This window comes from Vanessa cardui, chromosome 30, assembly GCF_905220365.1.
Source record: "Vanessa cardui chromosome 30, ilVanCard2.1, whole genome shotgun sequence".
Taxonomy (NCBI): domain Eukaryota; kingdom Metazoa; phylum Arthropoda; class Insecta; order Lepidoptera; family Nymphalidae; genus Vanessa; species Vanessa cardui.
The window spans coordinates 2997283-3014923 of NC_061152.1; the positions used below are offsets into that span (position 1 = coordinate 2997283).

The window sequence follows — 17641 nt, forward strand, 5'->3', positions numbered from 1 at the left end:
TTTTTGTAAATATTAGCGAACCGGAAGTTGATTTCAGTATTTTATTATTAATTATTATTTAACATTAATTGTACTCTACCTCAAAGGTGATGTGAATATAAACGTCTCATGAGAAAAATAAATATTGCAACGTTTGAAATCAAATTTCATCCAAATCGTTTGAATTTGATAACCAGAACTAACTATTTGTCGCTTCCTTTGACCCTGGATAACTTTCTTACCGGTGCATGGGGACTTTTTTCCACTAAAGGAAGGTTCATCCATAAATCCCACTTTTCCCTAATATTTCCCAAGTTGTGCCTTTAATTATTCCCTGGACTATATTGTTGTGTTCCGGTTTGAAGTGTAAGCCAGTGAAACGGCCACAAGGTACATAACATCTTAATTCCCTAGGAGGGTTGATATAGGGAATGATTAATACTTAATTTCATTTTCATCGAACGACGACAAAGAATATGTAACATCGACAAAATTCGTAAAACCGATCACATCCGAATTGAGTACGCCATCCCAAATTATCAATATTCATTTCTCATGTGAATATGATCTTTACACAAACGTAATAACTTGTAATATCGTATGACCTAATATATTCGTCAATTCGACGCGTCGCTTTACACGCACTCGCTGTCTCGGGTCGAACTGACGCGGGAATCTATAGCGACGAATAGCGTCGAGTGGCGCGATAGGGAGCTGTTTCTATTGGTTGTGTGAATCGGTTTTATTGAATTTGCCGATGCTACATCTAAGTTGTGTCGTACTGTACCTAATTACTATAATCGTGTATACAACGAACATTTCATCTAAGTCTACGAACATACATTAATTGCGCTATTGACACAAGATATTAATAAAATATATTCGTTACAAACATTGAGAAATTTATTTAAGATTAAATATTATCGTTTAAAAAATCTTTGGAATACAGAAGTAAATAATCAGTGTCTTTGTTTTTAAATATGATAATTTCACAAGTTTACATTGAAAATTATATTATAATATAAATGTGTGCGTGTAAATATTTATACATACATTCGATACACATAAAAATAATATTTACTTTCGAACTGTCAAATTTTCCCGCCAAATATCAAATGACGTTAGACGTATTATTTTTCTTAAAGTCTAAAAATGTCTTCATTGGAATCTTGTATATTGGCACAATTAACTTTCAAACTACTCTTGATATTCTTATGTTTCTTCCCATTTATATGTTTTGATATAATGTGTTCTTTACTCGATACGAGCGTGCCGCAAGTGAGACAGTTTAAAATGTTCTCATCGACCTGTAACAGAATAACAATATATTACATCCTAGCTATAACAAAAAAAATATTATTAAGCCTAAGTTACTCCCTATTATATCAGTTACCTACCAGTGAAGGTTCCGTTAAAAGAAGGGGAGAAAATAAATTATTATTATTATTATTATATACTAGTTGTGCCCGCGACCTTGTAGCCGTTTGAATATAACAAAAAAGAAATACTGTTGTAGCCTATTATATCAGTCATCTGCCAGTGAAAGTCCCGTCGAAATCGGTCCAGCCGTTCCAGAGATTAGCCGGAACAAACAAACAGATAGACAGACAGACCGACAAAAATTGTAAAAAATGTTATTTTGGTATATGTACCGTGTATACATACATATGTATTGAGTAAAAAAAGACTATATTAATATTACAAACAGACACTCCAATTTCCAAGAGTCGAGATGGCCCAGTGGTTAGAATGTGTGCATCTTAACCGATGATTGCGGTTTTAAACCCAGGCAAGCACCACTATATATATGTGCTTAATTTGTGTTTATAATTCACCCCATGCTCAGCGGTGAAGGAAAACATCGTGAGGAAACCTGCATGTGTCTAATTTCAACGAAATTCTGCCACATTTGCATTCCAATCCGCATTGGAACAGCGTGGTGGAATATGTTCCAAACCCTCTCCTTAATGGAAGAGCCGAATCCCACCAGTGGGAAATTTACAGGCTGTTACTTTACTACTTTCATAAAAAAAATAAGGCTAAGGTTAATTATTTAAAAAAAAAATCCAACCTTTCTAAGGAGGTCCGGTAAGTAGTTTCTCTCGAATGTATTCTCTATCAGGTATATGTGCTTGTCATTAGATATGTGTGTGCTAATCTCGTAATTCTTTACGTCAGTTTGACACATGTAACATCGGTAGCAGTCATTTTTTTTATAAAAACTCTGCCACGCGTCCCAGCTTATTTTCACCGCTGTATATTTATAAATAATAATTTTATTCATCTTCTTCAAATATATATTGTTATTCGGCTTAACATCGATTCGAGTCAAAATATCGATTCCGATATTCGATTCGTTATTCGATGCATAATGGGATTCCTTTTTCGTTTCGATATCGATTTGTTTTATGCCCGATTTAAAATCGATTTTTCTTTGTCTCTTATCGATTTTCGTCTCGTGGAAAGGTTGAAACGTCAAATGAGCTGAGAGATCATCTTTCGTTATCATTACGTTACAATTACAGCAGTGATAGGTTGTGTTGATCTGGAATTAAAAAGATTTATTAACAAAACAACAAAAAATACTCCTGCGTGGTCGAATAGTGTGTGCATTTCTTAGGCATTTTCCGCCTCGCACAACCACTTTGTTGAACCAGCTTTCGCCGGCGGTTTTTCCGAAGCGATACGACATGAGAACCTTCAAGAAATGAGCGTACTCCTTTTTGAAAGGCCGGCAACGCACCTGCAAGCCCCCTGGTGTTGCAGATGTCCATGGGCGGTGGTAGTCACTTTCCATCAGGTGAGCCTCCTGCTCGTTTGCCACCTATATCATAAAAAAAAACATCGATTGTCATGGGTACGCCACTCTGAGGCCCCGGGTTCGTCTACCAGCCATGTCGATGTAGATTTCATTAGTTTTCTATGTCGTCTTGGGTCTGGGTGTTTGTGGTATCGTTACTTCTGATTTTCCACAACACAAGTGCTTTAGCTGCTTACATTAGGATCGGAGTAATGTATGTGATGTTGTTAAATATTTATTTATTATTATCTTTATAATTGTCGTTTTCACGATTATTTAACAGATATTGGAAACTTTTTCTTTCGGTTTTATTTGTGGCACAGATTACTTAGCTCATGTAAAGTACGAAAGTAACGTTGTCACATAATTTTTAAAACATTTGAAGTGACTTTAGCTGTCAATGTTAAGTGACATCATCCGTCAAATTTAGCACAGATAAAAAAATTCACATCAATAACTAATAAAATAAATAATTAATGATGACGATTCTAATGGCTTTGATGTTATCTTGGGAATATGTAGAAATCAAAACATATGTATAATTTTACTGTCCCAGCCGTATAAAATAATTTGATACTGGCTGTAATAATCGGAATAATTTTAAATCAATAAAACAAAAAAAAAACAAAAAAATAAACTCGCCTGTCTCAGCAAATGTTGGGCATTTTTATCGATGAATTTAAATTGTTTCAAACGTAGAACGTGTTCCGGACTTTCTATATGATCTTTCAACAGACCAAAGACAATTTGGGAACAGATAAAACAATAACACGAACCATCGCCAACGCACAACAAGCTATTATACGCATTATACGTCACTTTTGCGTATGTATTCTTAAATTTCAAATAAACGAATTCGCCGGTATAGGATTCGATTTTCAAATCGTTCGTTTCAACGGATTCTTTATTTTGCAATTCCATTTTCGAATTATTCGTGGATGTCGATTCGATTGCTACTCGATTCGTAGCATCGATTGGTTGATGGTGGCTTATCGACGGTGGAATGTTGTACGGCGTAGTGAGAGCTTGTTTTAACAAAATCCGATGCATTTGGTCGTATATATGAGCAGAGATTAGTTGAACGTTGAACATGATATTGCATATCGTGCAATGAGCACTTTGGTTGACCTGAGAAGTGAAAATATTAGAGAGTTTTCACACTGAGTCGAGATGGCCCAGTGGTTAGAACGCGTGCATCTTAACCGATGATTGCGGGTTATATAGCACCGCTGATTCATGTGCTTAATTTGTATATATAATTCATCTCGTGCTCAGCGGTGAAGGAAAACATCGTGAGGAAACCTGCATGTGACAAATTGCATAGAAATTCTGCCACATGTGTATTTCACCAACCCGCATTGGAAAAGCGTGGTGGAATATGTTCCAAACCTTCTCCTCAAAGGGAGAGGAGGCCTTTAGCCCAGCAGTGGGAATTTATAGGCTGTTGTTTCACACTCAACGGAAACTCAGTCATCGTCTGTGACAGCCATTACACAGTTCATTGTATTTCCATAGTTTTGTTGTATTAGACAGGCAGACTGACAATGACCTTGAAAACGAAGACGTTATATCACTTGTGCCTGTTGTGCCCGGTCAGCCTTGAAACTGGAATACAACAATACTAAGTATCGATGTTTGGAGCTTTACTGATTAGCGGTCAACTAGGTAATCAGGTCTTTCGTCTCATACTGCTTCCTGATTGGTTACTTAGCGGAACCAATCGTATAACAGCAATTTTGCTCACGCATAGTATGGAGAGTGCAATTGAGGTCACAACGAATGTTGACAACTGATTTTACGTTATATTTGAACACTGCATGCTCATCCAATCAAGCATAGGAGCGTCACGTTTGGTCACGTGACGTGTTCGAACCGGAACACAGCAATACTTACCTATTGACTTCCAGGCAGGATACATTACATACATATATAATTGCTGAGATGGCCCAGTGGTTAGAACGCGTGCATCTTAACGGATGATTGCTGGCTCAAACCCAGGCAAGCACTACTGTACGTATGTGCTTAATTTGTATATATAATTCATCTCGTGCTCGGCGGTGAAGGAAAACATCGTGAGGAAACCTGCATGTGTCTAATTTAATCGAAATTCTGACACATGTGCATTCCACTAACCCGCATTGGAACAGCGTGGTGGAATATGTTCCAAACCCTCTCCTTAATGGAAGAGGAGGCTTTATCTCAGCAGTGGGAAATTTACAGGCTGTTACTTTACTATATATAATTGTATTTAACTAATATGATTGTATTTTTAAATGTTAAAAAGATTAACTACTTAATTTCTTGCCTGTTCTTCTCGGTAGAATCTACTTTCCGAACCGGTGGTAGCTTCACTTGATTGTTAAATGACGATTCAAAAGTGCTTGTAAAAGCCCACTTGAATAAAGTTTATTTTGATTTTGATTTAGTTGTTTGGCGGTAGAATATTTGAAGACTGGCTACCTACCGAGGCAAGCTACCTACCACCAAGTAAATCAAATAAGCGTAGTGTGAAACGACTTTTATACTATAAATAAATTGACTTACCAATCTTATCAGGTTTACGCCGAAATATGATTCGAAAGGCGTAATGGCCAGCTTCTCAATGTGACTTTGCTCGTGTATATGGCGTCTCATACCAAGTTCCGGTAAAACGCAGTTACATTTGAAACAGTAGTAATCGTTTGGCCGCTTGTAAACCATGTTATACGATATCAGTGAAACCCGTAACAAACAGTAAAATTGATTTATATAAATGTAACAACACGATAGAATCATTGATGAATTCTGATTCAAAATCTCGTTCTGATTCGTTGTAACTGTATCGTTTCTTGAAATAACGTTATTTTTAACGACGTTATTTTTAATCGTTTCGTCGTTATTTTTCGTTGTTCTTTGTTTCTTTAAATGGACGAAATCTATGTGATCGTCGATGTCGCTGCAAAGTTGCAATTCGTTGCAGTTACCGCAGTGATAGTATCTTTCATTTATCTGTGAAACAAAATAATTATTATTATGGTTTTTGTGCAGAGATGGCCCAGTGGTTAGAACGCGTGCATCTTAACCGATGATTGCGGGTTCAAACCCAGGCAAGCACCGCTGTATCATGTGCTTAATTTGTCTTTATAATTCATCTCGTGCTCAGCGGTGAAGGAAAACATCGTGAGGAAACCTGCATGTGACAAATTTCATAGAAATTCTGCCACATGTGTATTCCACCAACCCGCATTGGAACAGCGTGCTGGAATATGTTACAAACCTTCTCCTCAAAGGGAGAGGAGGCCTTTAGCCCAGCAGTGGGAATTTACAGGCTGTTGTTGTATGGTTTTTGTGTAAGCGTTGAAATTGAATGACAATTGATAAACACGTCGAAAAAAAGAAACAAAAAAATATAAACAATCAGTAAAAGTATGAAAAAGAACGTATGCCCGTGCGTAATCGGGTCGGGTCGCTAGTATGTTATATAAGCATGTAACAGTCATGTGACGTTTTTGAAGTGCTTTTAATAGCCTACTTGAATAAAATACGTGTGTTATCATTTCCATAATGTACTTTACAAAGACAATATTATCATATTAAAATAATAATAATAATAATTTAATAAATCAATCTACATACTTTTGCAGAAACCTGTAATTTTATGCATGCCGACTTGGCTCAGGTCATAGTTGTTTAATGTTCAATAGCTATGCTAAATCTATACATATATTAAAATTAGAGCGTCTGTTTGTAATACTAAAATAACCCTTTTTTACTCAATGCATATGTATGTATACACGGTACATATACCAAAATAACATATTTTACAATTTTTCTCGGTCTGTCTGTCTGTTTGTTCCAGCTAATCTCTGGAACGGCTGGACCGATTTCGACGGGACTTTCACTGGCAGATAACTGATATAATATGGAGTAACTTAGGCTACACTAACATATTTTTTTTTTAATTTGTTTGTTAAATTCAAACGCGTACAAGGTCGCGGACACAGCTAGTATATAATAATAATAATTTATTCTCTCCCAAAAGTAGACATTACAGTTAAAATGCGTCTTAATAATAAGTACAATTGTGTGAGAAACAGCCCAAACTAGGTTGCCCTGTACTAAGGGGTCTCCTGGCCCCTTCTTTAGGATACCAACTTGTTTTTATGCTATAGGTTTGCAGACGAGCATATGGGCCACGTGATGGAAAGTGTCCACCATCATGCATAGACAATGACGCTGTAAGAAATATAAACCATTCCTTACATCGCCAATGCGCCACCAACCTTAGGAACTAAGATGTTATGTCTTGTGCCTATAGTTATCGTTCACTCACCCTTCAAACCGGAACACAACAATACCAATTAATGTTGTTTGGCGGTAGAATATCTGATGAATGGGTATCCCAGAGGGGCTTGCACAAAGCCCTACCACAATTTATTTGTATTATACATTAAATAGGAAATAATCAAAAATAGAAAAGCAAATCTTAATATAACTAACCTTTCTAATAAAATGCTTCGGATATTTCATGACAATTTCACATTTTCCGAGTTTATCCAAGTGGGTTTGTTCCGAACAGTGCTTGGCCTTTTGACTGATGTGGTACAAACCCACGCAGGCCATACAAGTGAATTCGTTGCGTCTCGTACTCAGTATCATATGCCACGAATCAAATTTCACTTGCACTTTCTCACCGTGCAACATTATATCTGAAATGACAATTCAATTTGAATCGAAGATCTGTACAGAGGACTTCCGGTAATCTGACAACCGTTTTGCTTTGTCGGAGTATCGACAGGCCCCTCTTTCACATAGGGTTTTTGGGCAAGTGCCCGTGGCCTCACGATCGGTAGGAAGGAGTGGTGGCCCCGGGGCAACTGCCCTGCGACAGACAGACAGAGTTACTTTCACATTTATATTATTATAAGCAATGAAAACTAACCCTTAGATGACAAATTTCCCAGTCCACGTAATTATTTTAAATTAAAACATAATAATATATGCAGCTTTTTAGTATAGTCGGGGTAAGAAAAGGTTCGTCACCTTAAGATCTATTTTCGCGGGCCTAGTGTGAGCGATCTGCTTTACTGATCGAGAATGACATATTGCGTCGCAATAATTCAATGTTTAGATCCAAAAGGTAATAAGAGTTTAAGACTTGATAAAGGAATTAATTGAACCACCAATTGGAAGAAGGGAATAAACGCCACTTTTCGACATATTCCCTTTTATACACTCTTACATTCTTTAGAAGTAGGGCTAAATATTATATATTTAAGGCAGGTCTGTCGGCGAATAAATCAGGATTGATATTTTCTTAATAATCATTGATGTCCTATAAGTTCATAAGTTGAAAGCAAAAAGTTGTGAAGTTTTTTTTATGATCTTCGTTCCTATTTTTTGGATTTATTCCCTTTTTCCAATAAGTGGTTCAATTTTAAAACTGACGAAGGTTTTCTTACTATGACTGTACATAAAACTTACCTATATATTTAGGTGTAGGCGGAGTCTTGGCAATGGACGCGTAAGATAGCTTTCTAGACGAACCATCGCTACTGTTATCGCTGATATTTCCACTAACGTTACTTATAACGTTATTCGTAACGTTACTTTTAACGTCACTCGTTACACAGTCCACGTTGCAAGTGTCATTATCATCACAAGCAATATATCTATTTAATTGATCGTTTACTTCATTATTTAAATTGATATTATCTAAAACGTCAGATGCCCGATTGACCGCGTTTAGCGTTTTTTCTTCGTGATTTATGCTGTTGTAATGTTCATCTACATGTGTTTTCTTAAATAATACATTACATACAGAGCAATAGTATTCCTCGTTGATCTGAAAATTACACATTTGATATAAATAAGATCCGAGATTCTAACCGATGATTACGACAATCACCGCTGAATATTCATGTGCTTAATCTGTGTTTTCAATTCATCTCGTGCTAGGCGTTGAAGGAGAACATCGTGAGGAAACCTGCGTGTGTCCAATTTCAACGAAATTCTGCCACATGTGTATTCCAACCCGCATTGGAACAGTGTGATGGAATATGTCCAAACCTTCTCGTTAAAAGGGAAAGGAGGCCTTAGCCCAGCAGTGGGAAATTTACAGGCTGTTATTGTTGTTATTGTTACTTAGTGGAAATTTGCCGTGGTATAATGCCGTTATCTATATAACTCAATTATGAGCTACTAGTTAAGGCCTTGGTTAAGGCCTCCTTACCCTTTTAATGAGAAGGTTTGGAACATATTCCAATGCGTGTTGGAATACACATGTGGCAGAATTTCTATTTAATTAGACACATGCAGGTTTCCTCACAATGTTTTCCTTTCCACGAGATGAATTATAAACACAAATTATGCACATATATATATAGGGGTGCTTGCCTGGGTTTGAACCCGAAATCGGTTAAGATGCACGCGTTCTAACCACTGGGCCATCTCAGCTCTACCACCTTCAAAAATAAGACATCAAACCTAAAAATATAGAAAGAAACATACCTTCCTGATAACTCCGTCGTATTCATTTAACGGTTTATATTTATCTAAATTAGCTTTATGCGTATCCAATTTTATATGTTCCCCTGGCAGTTCCACTTGCATATCGCAGACTACACATTTCTCCTGGTCGCTTATTATCGTGTGGTAATTGTTTTCCGTTACGAGTATATTTGAATTTATTATTATTCCATGTGGAGTCTCTTGGATGGAAAATCGGAGGACGTTGGATCGATTATCTAAAAAAAAAACAATGACATTGACAGTTCAATTTTTTATCTGTTCTATTTTGTATTATAGCCTATTTCCATAAATGTAATAGATATTATAAGCTAGCGACCATCTTCGTCATCCTTCTGGTGCAATGCTTGTATTAATTAGTTTGAATAAAATTATAGAATTTATTAATTTACTACATCACATTAGAAACTTCTAAAATTATCAGTGTTACTTTACTATATTGAACATGTATTATACACAAATATCTTCCTGTCGAAACACTTCATCTATTAAAAAAAATCGCACCAAAATCCGTTGCCTAATTTTAAAGATACCACTTCCATACTTCTATTTAGCTTATTCAATTAAAATCTACTTCATACTTGGTGGTAGGGCTCTGTGACGTGACCTTGGATGACCTGGCAATCTTGGCGTCGCATTACGACCAAGATTTTTACAAGATTACCGACTATATTATAGTACGGCACTACTCAGACGTAGCATCGGCAAATTTCGTAAAACCGATCACATCCAATATAATAATAACCTTAAAATGCTCTTCAAAAAAGTCCTACTTTTAATCCTTTACTTTTTATGAGATGACGAGAGATACAATGCCTAATTACCCAGTACCTAAGTACCCAATTATAATATATAAGTATAGTACTACGCAACTTAGATGTAACATCGGCAAAATTCGTAAACCGATCACATCTGACTTAAGTACGCTATCCCAAATTATCAAAATTTATTGCTCATGTGAATATGATCTTTGTACAAACGTAATAACTTGTAATATCATACGACCTAATATATTCGTCAATTTGACGCGTCGCTTTACACGCACTCGCTGTATCGGGTCGAACTGACGCGGGAATCTATAGCGACGAATAGCGTCGAATGGCGCGATAGGGAGCTGTTTCTATTGGTTTTGTAAATCGGCAGTAATCGGTTACACGAATTTTGCCGATGCTACATATAAGTTGCGTCGTACTATACCTTAAATACATTGTGTATTTAATATAGATGAATGTTGCCCTATACAGCATGTGTTATAAATAAATATTTTTGAAAATATTTCTGATTAAAAATGACATAGCGGTTTGTATAGGCTATTTGATTGGTATTTAAAATCCATTTTATATTATTTAGTAGAAGTTAAGGAACCCAGTAAAAGTTGTGTTTTTTATTTCTAGTACATATTTGCCGAAAAATATCATATTAAAAATTCGATATTTAAATAGACATTAAAATCCCATATTTAAAAAAGCTACTTGAACAAAATGGCGCCGCAATGGGGTCGATGACGTCACTTTCCTGTATTTTAATTTGTGGTACATATAGTAGAAAAGCAAAGTTTACAAGAAAGTGACTTCATCATAAGCCCGGCTAATCAGGAGCGTTTGAAAAAATGCATTTTTATATATGGATTTTTGAATAAATTAAGTATTATTTTCAACTTTCGTTAATAAATAACCATTTTTAAACTCATAATATACACTGATTACAATAATTCACAATTTATTTTTCGCATTGTCAAATAGCCTATTGTTTTATATAAAGACATTATGTAGTATAGTATATGCATTGAGTTAAGAAGGTCTATTTTAATATTACAGACACTCCAATTTTATTATATGTATAATAGATATATATTCGGTCATTTTTTCTTACCTGTGGTATTCTCTGTTTGTATCTCGAATTCTTGCAAAATAGTTTCATATCTAAACGGTACCTCGGTAAAAACGTAACCGTCTATTTCGTAGGCTTTATTGAAGAGCTTCGAGCTGCCTCCGTAAGTGAAAACGTCGTCGTTCGGTAAATATTTACATTCAACCGTAACTTCTGGTATCTCCATTTTGTCATTTTCATCCGTAACACGCTTACTGTAACAAATATATAATCATGTCAGGGATAGATATAACTAGCTGTACCCGCGACCTTGTACGCGTTTGAATTCAACAAAAAAAAATTATCGTAGCCTAAGTTACTCTTCATTATATCAGTTATCTGCCAGTGAAAGTCCCATCAAAATCGGTCAAGCCGTTCCAGAGATTAGCCAGAACAAACAGACCAGACAAAAAATCTAGATTTTTTTTTTATATAGACCGTGTTCATGTCATCGTTAGATTATAAAATTCGTTAGATTACAATCTGATGAGACAGATTGTTATCTATCGAAGTTAAACTGTTAGATTACAATCTGTCCCGCGTCAAATTGTCAACTGTCGAAAGCTCAATTCAATTCTTGGTTTAATGGCTTTTAGTTTTGCCGACAGGGCACAGATTATTTCGCCAATGTCTCGTAGGACGGAGAAGACACGAATGAGATTGATCGGAACAGTTGAGGAAACTAACTCAATTAAATTTTTAAGATTAGCATAGTCGTAGTTAATCCTGCCCGAAGTCAGTATTGGCGAAATCGAGACTGCTCTTGGACAGCTTTAAAAATGGAAAAGCCCCATTGAGAGGACGGCGTTACCACAGAGTTATTAAAAGCAGGAGGTAAACCGGAAAAAAGAAAAAGAAAAAAGGGAGACAAAACCCTGCTGAAGAACTATCGTCCCATATCCCTACTGAGCCACGTCTATAAGCTGTTTTCAAGAGTGATCACGAACCGTCTTGCGCGAAGATTCGACGAATTCTAACCCCCGGAACAGGCCGGGTTTCGGACCGGATACGGCATCATAGACCACATCCATACAAGACGGCAGATTCTACAGAAGTCCCCTGAGTATAATCGGACCCTGTGTCTTACATTCGTGGACTATGAGAAGGCCTTTGATTCGGTTGAAATCTGGGCTGTTTTGTTCATTAACGCAATAGAGGATATGTTCAAGACGCTGAACTGGAAAGGACGTGGCATCAACATCAATGGCGAATACATCTCTCACTTGAGATTCGCAGACGACATCGTCATTGTGGCAAAAACAGTGTGCAGTGCAGGACCTACAACAAATGCTGAACGAGCTAGCTGATTCTTCTATGCGTATTGGACTATGGATGAACTTGGACAAAACCAAGGTCATGTTCAATGAACATGTTCTACCGAAACCGACTACGATACATGGTACCGTCCTCGAAGTTGTTCAAAATATGTCTACCTCGGGCAGACTTTGCGATTAGGTAGAAACAACCTTGAGGACGAGGTGAATAGAAGAATTCAGCTGGGTTGGGCAGCGTTTGGGAAGTTACGTCGAATCTTTAGTCACTCAGCGTGCTATGAAAGGGCTATGCTCGGCGTTTCTCTGAGGTATCGCTTCAGAAATGAGGTGATCCGTTAAAGAACCAAAGTCATCGACATAGCCTACCGGATTAGTAAGGTGAAGTGGCAGTGGGCTGGTCATATTTGTCGCAGAACCGACAACCGTTGCGGAAAACGCGTTCTAGAGTGGATACCGCTTCTCGGCAAACGTAGTGTAGGACGTCCTCAGGCACGGTGGAGTGACGATATACGCAAGGCGGCAGGCAGGAGCTGGATGCGAGTAGCCGGAGAAAGACCACAGTGGCGTGCACTTGGAGAGGCCTATGTCCAGCAGTGGACGGGTACGGGCTGATGATGACAGTAAAAGCTATTTTTTTCGGAGTATGGATAGTCCGTTTTAAATTTTTACAAATAGTATCCCAAACGTCGAGAATAAATGCATAAGTATGAAAGCCATTGAGGACAAGCACCATCAGTGGGTCAGTGACAGACAGCAGTGACGTCATACGAAATATAAATCCGTTTTCGAACTAAAATTTAAATTGACATTTTGAAACCGCATTTTTTGCAAAACATTACAGTGTTTTAGATTTTTAACATACTGGTAGTCAATCCTATATGGAGTTCTTTAAAATAATTACAAAAATAAAAATATCGCAACTCCCTGTTACAGCATGATATTATATAACAACAACAACAGCCTGTAAATTCCCACTGCTGGGCTAAAGGCCTCCTCTCCCTTTGAGGAGAAGGTTTGGAACATACACGCTGTTCCAATGCGGGTTGGTGGAATACACATGTGGCAGAATTTCTATGAAATTTGTCACATGCAGGTTACCTCACGATGTTTTTTCCTTCACCGCTGAGCACGAGATGAATTATAAAGACAAATTAAGCACATGAATCAGCGGTGCTTGCCTGGGTTTGAACCCACAATCATCGGTTAAGATGCACGCGTTCTTACCACTGAGCCATCTCGACTCTGTTATTATATAACATAATTTAAATTAATATTTTCGAATATATAAAAATATACAGATTTAAAACGCAGGGACATAGGGGGTAGAATGTTTAGTATCAGAATTGCACACGTGCGAAGTCAGGGCTGGTCGCTAGTAGATAATAAATAAAAGGTAACGTAAAGTATAAGCAAGTACATGATCGGCTGGGCTAAGACCTCCTCTCCTCTAAGGCATGGTGGGCGTGGGATGTTCCGGAACCAAGACGCCTCTGCTGAAAGACCTTGTCGAAGAATTCTCGCGCCTGCGTAACTTTTTCCACTCCGAGCGAGGATGTACCGTAGCATAACTCCGTATTTTTAATATATATATATATACTAAATATACACAATTTGTATATTTACGACATCACATTAGAAACTTCTAATATTATCACTGTTTCTTTGCTGTATTGTCCACGTATTATACAGAATTACCTTCCTCTAGAATAACTCTATCTATTAAAAAAAACCGCATCAAAATCCGTTGCGTAATTTTAAAGATCTAGGCATAGATAGGGACAGGTGGTAAGTAACTTTGTTTTATACTATGTAATGATGATTCAAATAAATAAGACGTTTATTTTGTAATCAATAAATAAATTACTAATAAAATATAAATACAACTAATATCAGAAGCTACGTCGTGTTATAGAAGAGGTTTTAATATTGTATTATATTATTATAGTACGACACAACTTAGATGTCGCATCGGCAAAATTCGTAAAACCGATCACATCCGAATTGAGTATGCTATACCAATTTATCAATATTTATTTCTCAAGCAAAATGGATCTTTGCACAAACGTAATAACTTGTAATATCATACGACCTAATATATTCGTCAATTTGTCGCGTCGATTTACACGCACTCGCTGTCTCGGGTTGAACTGACGCGGGAATCTATAGCAACGAATAGCGTCGAGTGGCGCGATAGGGAGCTATTTCTATTGGTTGTGTAAATCGGCAGTAATCGGTTTTAATTTCATTCCATTGCATTTTCCGATGATACATCTAAATTGTGTCCTACTATACATAGATAAGTGGTTGGCACTTATAATTACTCTACATTGTACAGTCGGGTTAGAAAAGGTTCGTCCCATTAAGATCTATTTTTGCATGCACAGTATGAGCGATAATCTGCTTTACCGATCGAGAATGATATATTGCGTCGTAACGATTTGAAGGTTAGATTCAAAATGTTTAAAGGGCTTAATACTTGATAAAGGAATCTATTTGAACACTGTCGAAGATTTTCTTGCTCTGTACATACATACAACATGCCATTAAATACATTATGCAATAATTGAAAGATATGTTCATTGCATGTGTCATCATTATACTTATAAAATGCTTGTAGTGTTATCAGTTTACAAAGAATCTTCTACTATTACACTTTCAGTATTAAATTGAGTCTGTAAGCTTATCTCAAGCTACTGTTACGAGAGTAACCTTAGCCTTCAATACGGTTTTAGGACATTTGATTCTATTATTATTATATATCATAATTTATATCACATTATAATTGCATATTATTAATATAGCAGGAGCTATTGAATTTACTTCATTATGTTTAATTACACTACATAGGGGCTTTACCATCACATAAATCTTTAATATGTATTGAATCTTGGCAATGCTTCTATTCATATAAATTAAGCATTTTTAAAAAAGGTTTATAGCTCACTTGGTGGTAGGGCAGATACCACCCACTCATCAGTTATTCTACTGCCAAATAACAGTATTCAGTATTGTTGTGTTCCGTTTTAAAGGGTGAGTGAGCCAGCGTAACTACAGGCACAAGGGACATGACATCTTAGTTCCCAAGGTTGGTGGTACATTGACAATGTAAGGAATAGTTAATATTTCTGACAGCTTCATTGTCTATGGGTGATGGTGACCACTTACCATCAGGTGGCCCTAAGTAAAACTCAAATGCGCAGGTACTATTTATATTAATAATCTAAAATGTTGGAAATACCATAGTATTACTTTGTAAATTTAAAAGTATTCTATTTACATTAAGTATATAAATATCTAATTATAAATTAAAAATAGTTACCTAACAAATCAGGAAAGTAATGGTAGCAACAAATATAAGTTGCATTTCCCTATTAAACTACCAATCAAATCATCAGCAAAAGAATATTGTGTCGAGATAATCTCGTTACTATTGAAGGTAATATTGTAAGTAAGATTGCACAACAGGTAATATTTCTGTGATTAGAGTTAAATAGATAAAATAGAAGTAAAATATCATCAATATAACTATTAACAGGCTAAGGGCTGCATAGCATTGTATAAAATACAGGTTCGATCTTGACCAATAGGATTATTGTCGTTTCCCAATATTAAAACAGGCTTTGAACTTTATTGCAGATTAAATAGTAAAATTATTAATTACTTAAAAAGAGGATTGTTAACTTTAAAACTCTAATATGTCAAGTAAGATATAATTATTTGCATCATTTTTAATGTTTTTTTTTTTTTAAGACAATCGGGAATGGTCGATTTGTATTAAAATATATTTTTTTTATTTCAAATTTAATTAATTAATTAATAAAACTTATTTATGTTCTAATTTGAACACTAGTGCAAGTTTGAAATACGTTTTTTTTTTTTTTAAATAAATTACCTTATTGTATAAAATATAATTCCCAAAGAATTAAAAAAAAAACTATTTATAAATATAATTAAAATTAATAAACGATATATTCACACTGGCTTATAAATAACAATTTTTTATTATTGATTTATTTGTAAGCAATTTAAAAAAAATTACAAGCAATATTAAAAAAAAAACAACTTACTTCACATTCGAAGTATCATTCCGGTGCTCTGGTCTTGAAAACAATATAATGTAAAATAAGAATTCAAACAATACTTTGATTAGATAAAACACCATGTCTATTTACAAACGGAAATAACAATGAAAAGGTATTGACCACTATCGCGTCCAAGTTTGAAGCGAGAACTACATAAATATTCAATTAAAATTAATGATATCTTTTAATAACTGAATCCATCATAAAATTGAAAATCTTCATTCATAAAACAAACACCATACATAAAGTCTAAAGCAAAACACAACAGGTAACAAAGGAAATCCCCATCTTTAATGGTGTTACCATAATTATCACGGCTTTTACAATTACAAATATGAAATAAATCGTACCTTTTGGTTATAAAACTGGATAATCATAATTATTTTTTTTCACCAATATCAAAAATAGCGATAGTCATGATCGTATTTATTATTCTAATTTTTAACAGATTAGTCGGAGGTAGTTAACATTTTTTTTTAAATTATTATTTGAAGTTTAAGTATGTCATTGAACAATCTAATCATTTACAAACGGCTATAAAACCCATGGAGGCATAGAGAAATTAAAAGAAAAAAAAATAACAGAATAATAAATTATTTTTAGAAGATTTATGTTTAAAGATGTACATTAATTGGCACATACTGTGACAATACGTTATAACATATGACCTGAAAGTACTCATCTTATTGCAAGCTTAATAGGCTATTTGAGTGGTTTTTAAAATCCATTTTATATTATTTAGTAGAGGTTAAGGAACCCAGTAAAAGTTGATTTTTTTATTTCTAGTACATATTTGCCGAAAAATATCATATTAATAATTCCATATTTAAATAACGCGCGAAAGCGCTACTTGGACAATATGGCGCTGCACTGGGGTCGGTGACGTCACTTTGCTGTATTTTAATCTGTGGTGCATATAATAGAAAAGCAAGGTTTACAACAAAGTGACTTCATCATAAGCCCGGCCAATCAGGAGCGTTTTGTGTCACGTGACAAACGTTTGAAAAAATGCATTTTTATTTATTGATTTTTGTATAAATTCAGTATTATTTTCAAGTTTCATTAGTAAATATCCATTTATAAACTCATAATATACACTGATTACAATAATTCACAATTTATTTTTCGCA

At 35.4% G+C, this 17641-nt stretch overlaps 1 protein-coding gene across 1 annotated transcript; it reads right to left on the bottom strand.

Annotated features, from left to right (window-relative positions):
• Positions 1 to 278: 278 nt before the first annotated feature.
• Positions 279 to 16781, bottom strand: LOC124542169. Its single transcript, XM_047120104.1, has 9 exons — positions 16497 to 16781; positions 11159 to 11370; positions 9269 to 9504; positions 8243 to 8603; positions 7259 to 7467; positions 5324 to 5767; positions 3422 to 3907; positions 2051 to 2524; positions 279 to 1286 (listed from the first exon to the last, which is right to left on the bottom strand). Exons 1-9 carry the CDS (start codon positions 16589 to 16591, stop codon positions 1119 to 1121), a joined length of 2685 nt encoding a protein of 894 aa, XP_046976060.1. The 5' UTR covers positions 16592 to 16781; the 3' UTR covers positions 279 to 1118.
• Between the last annotated feature and the right edge of the window lie 860 nt (positions 16782 to 17641).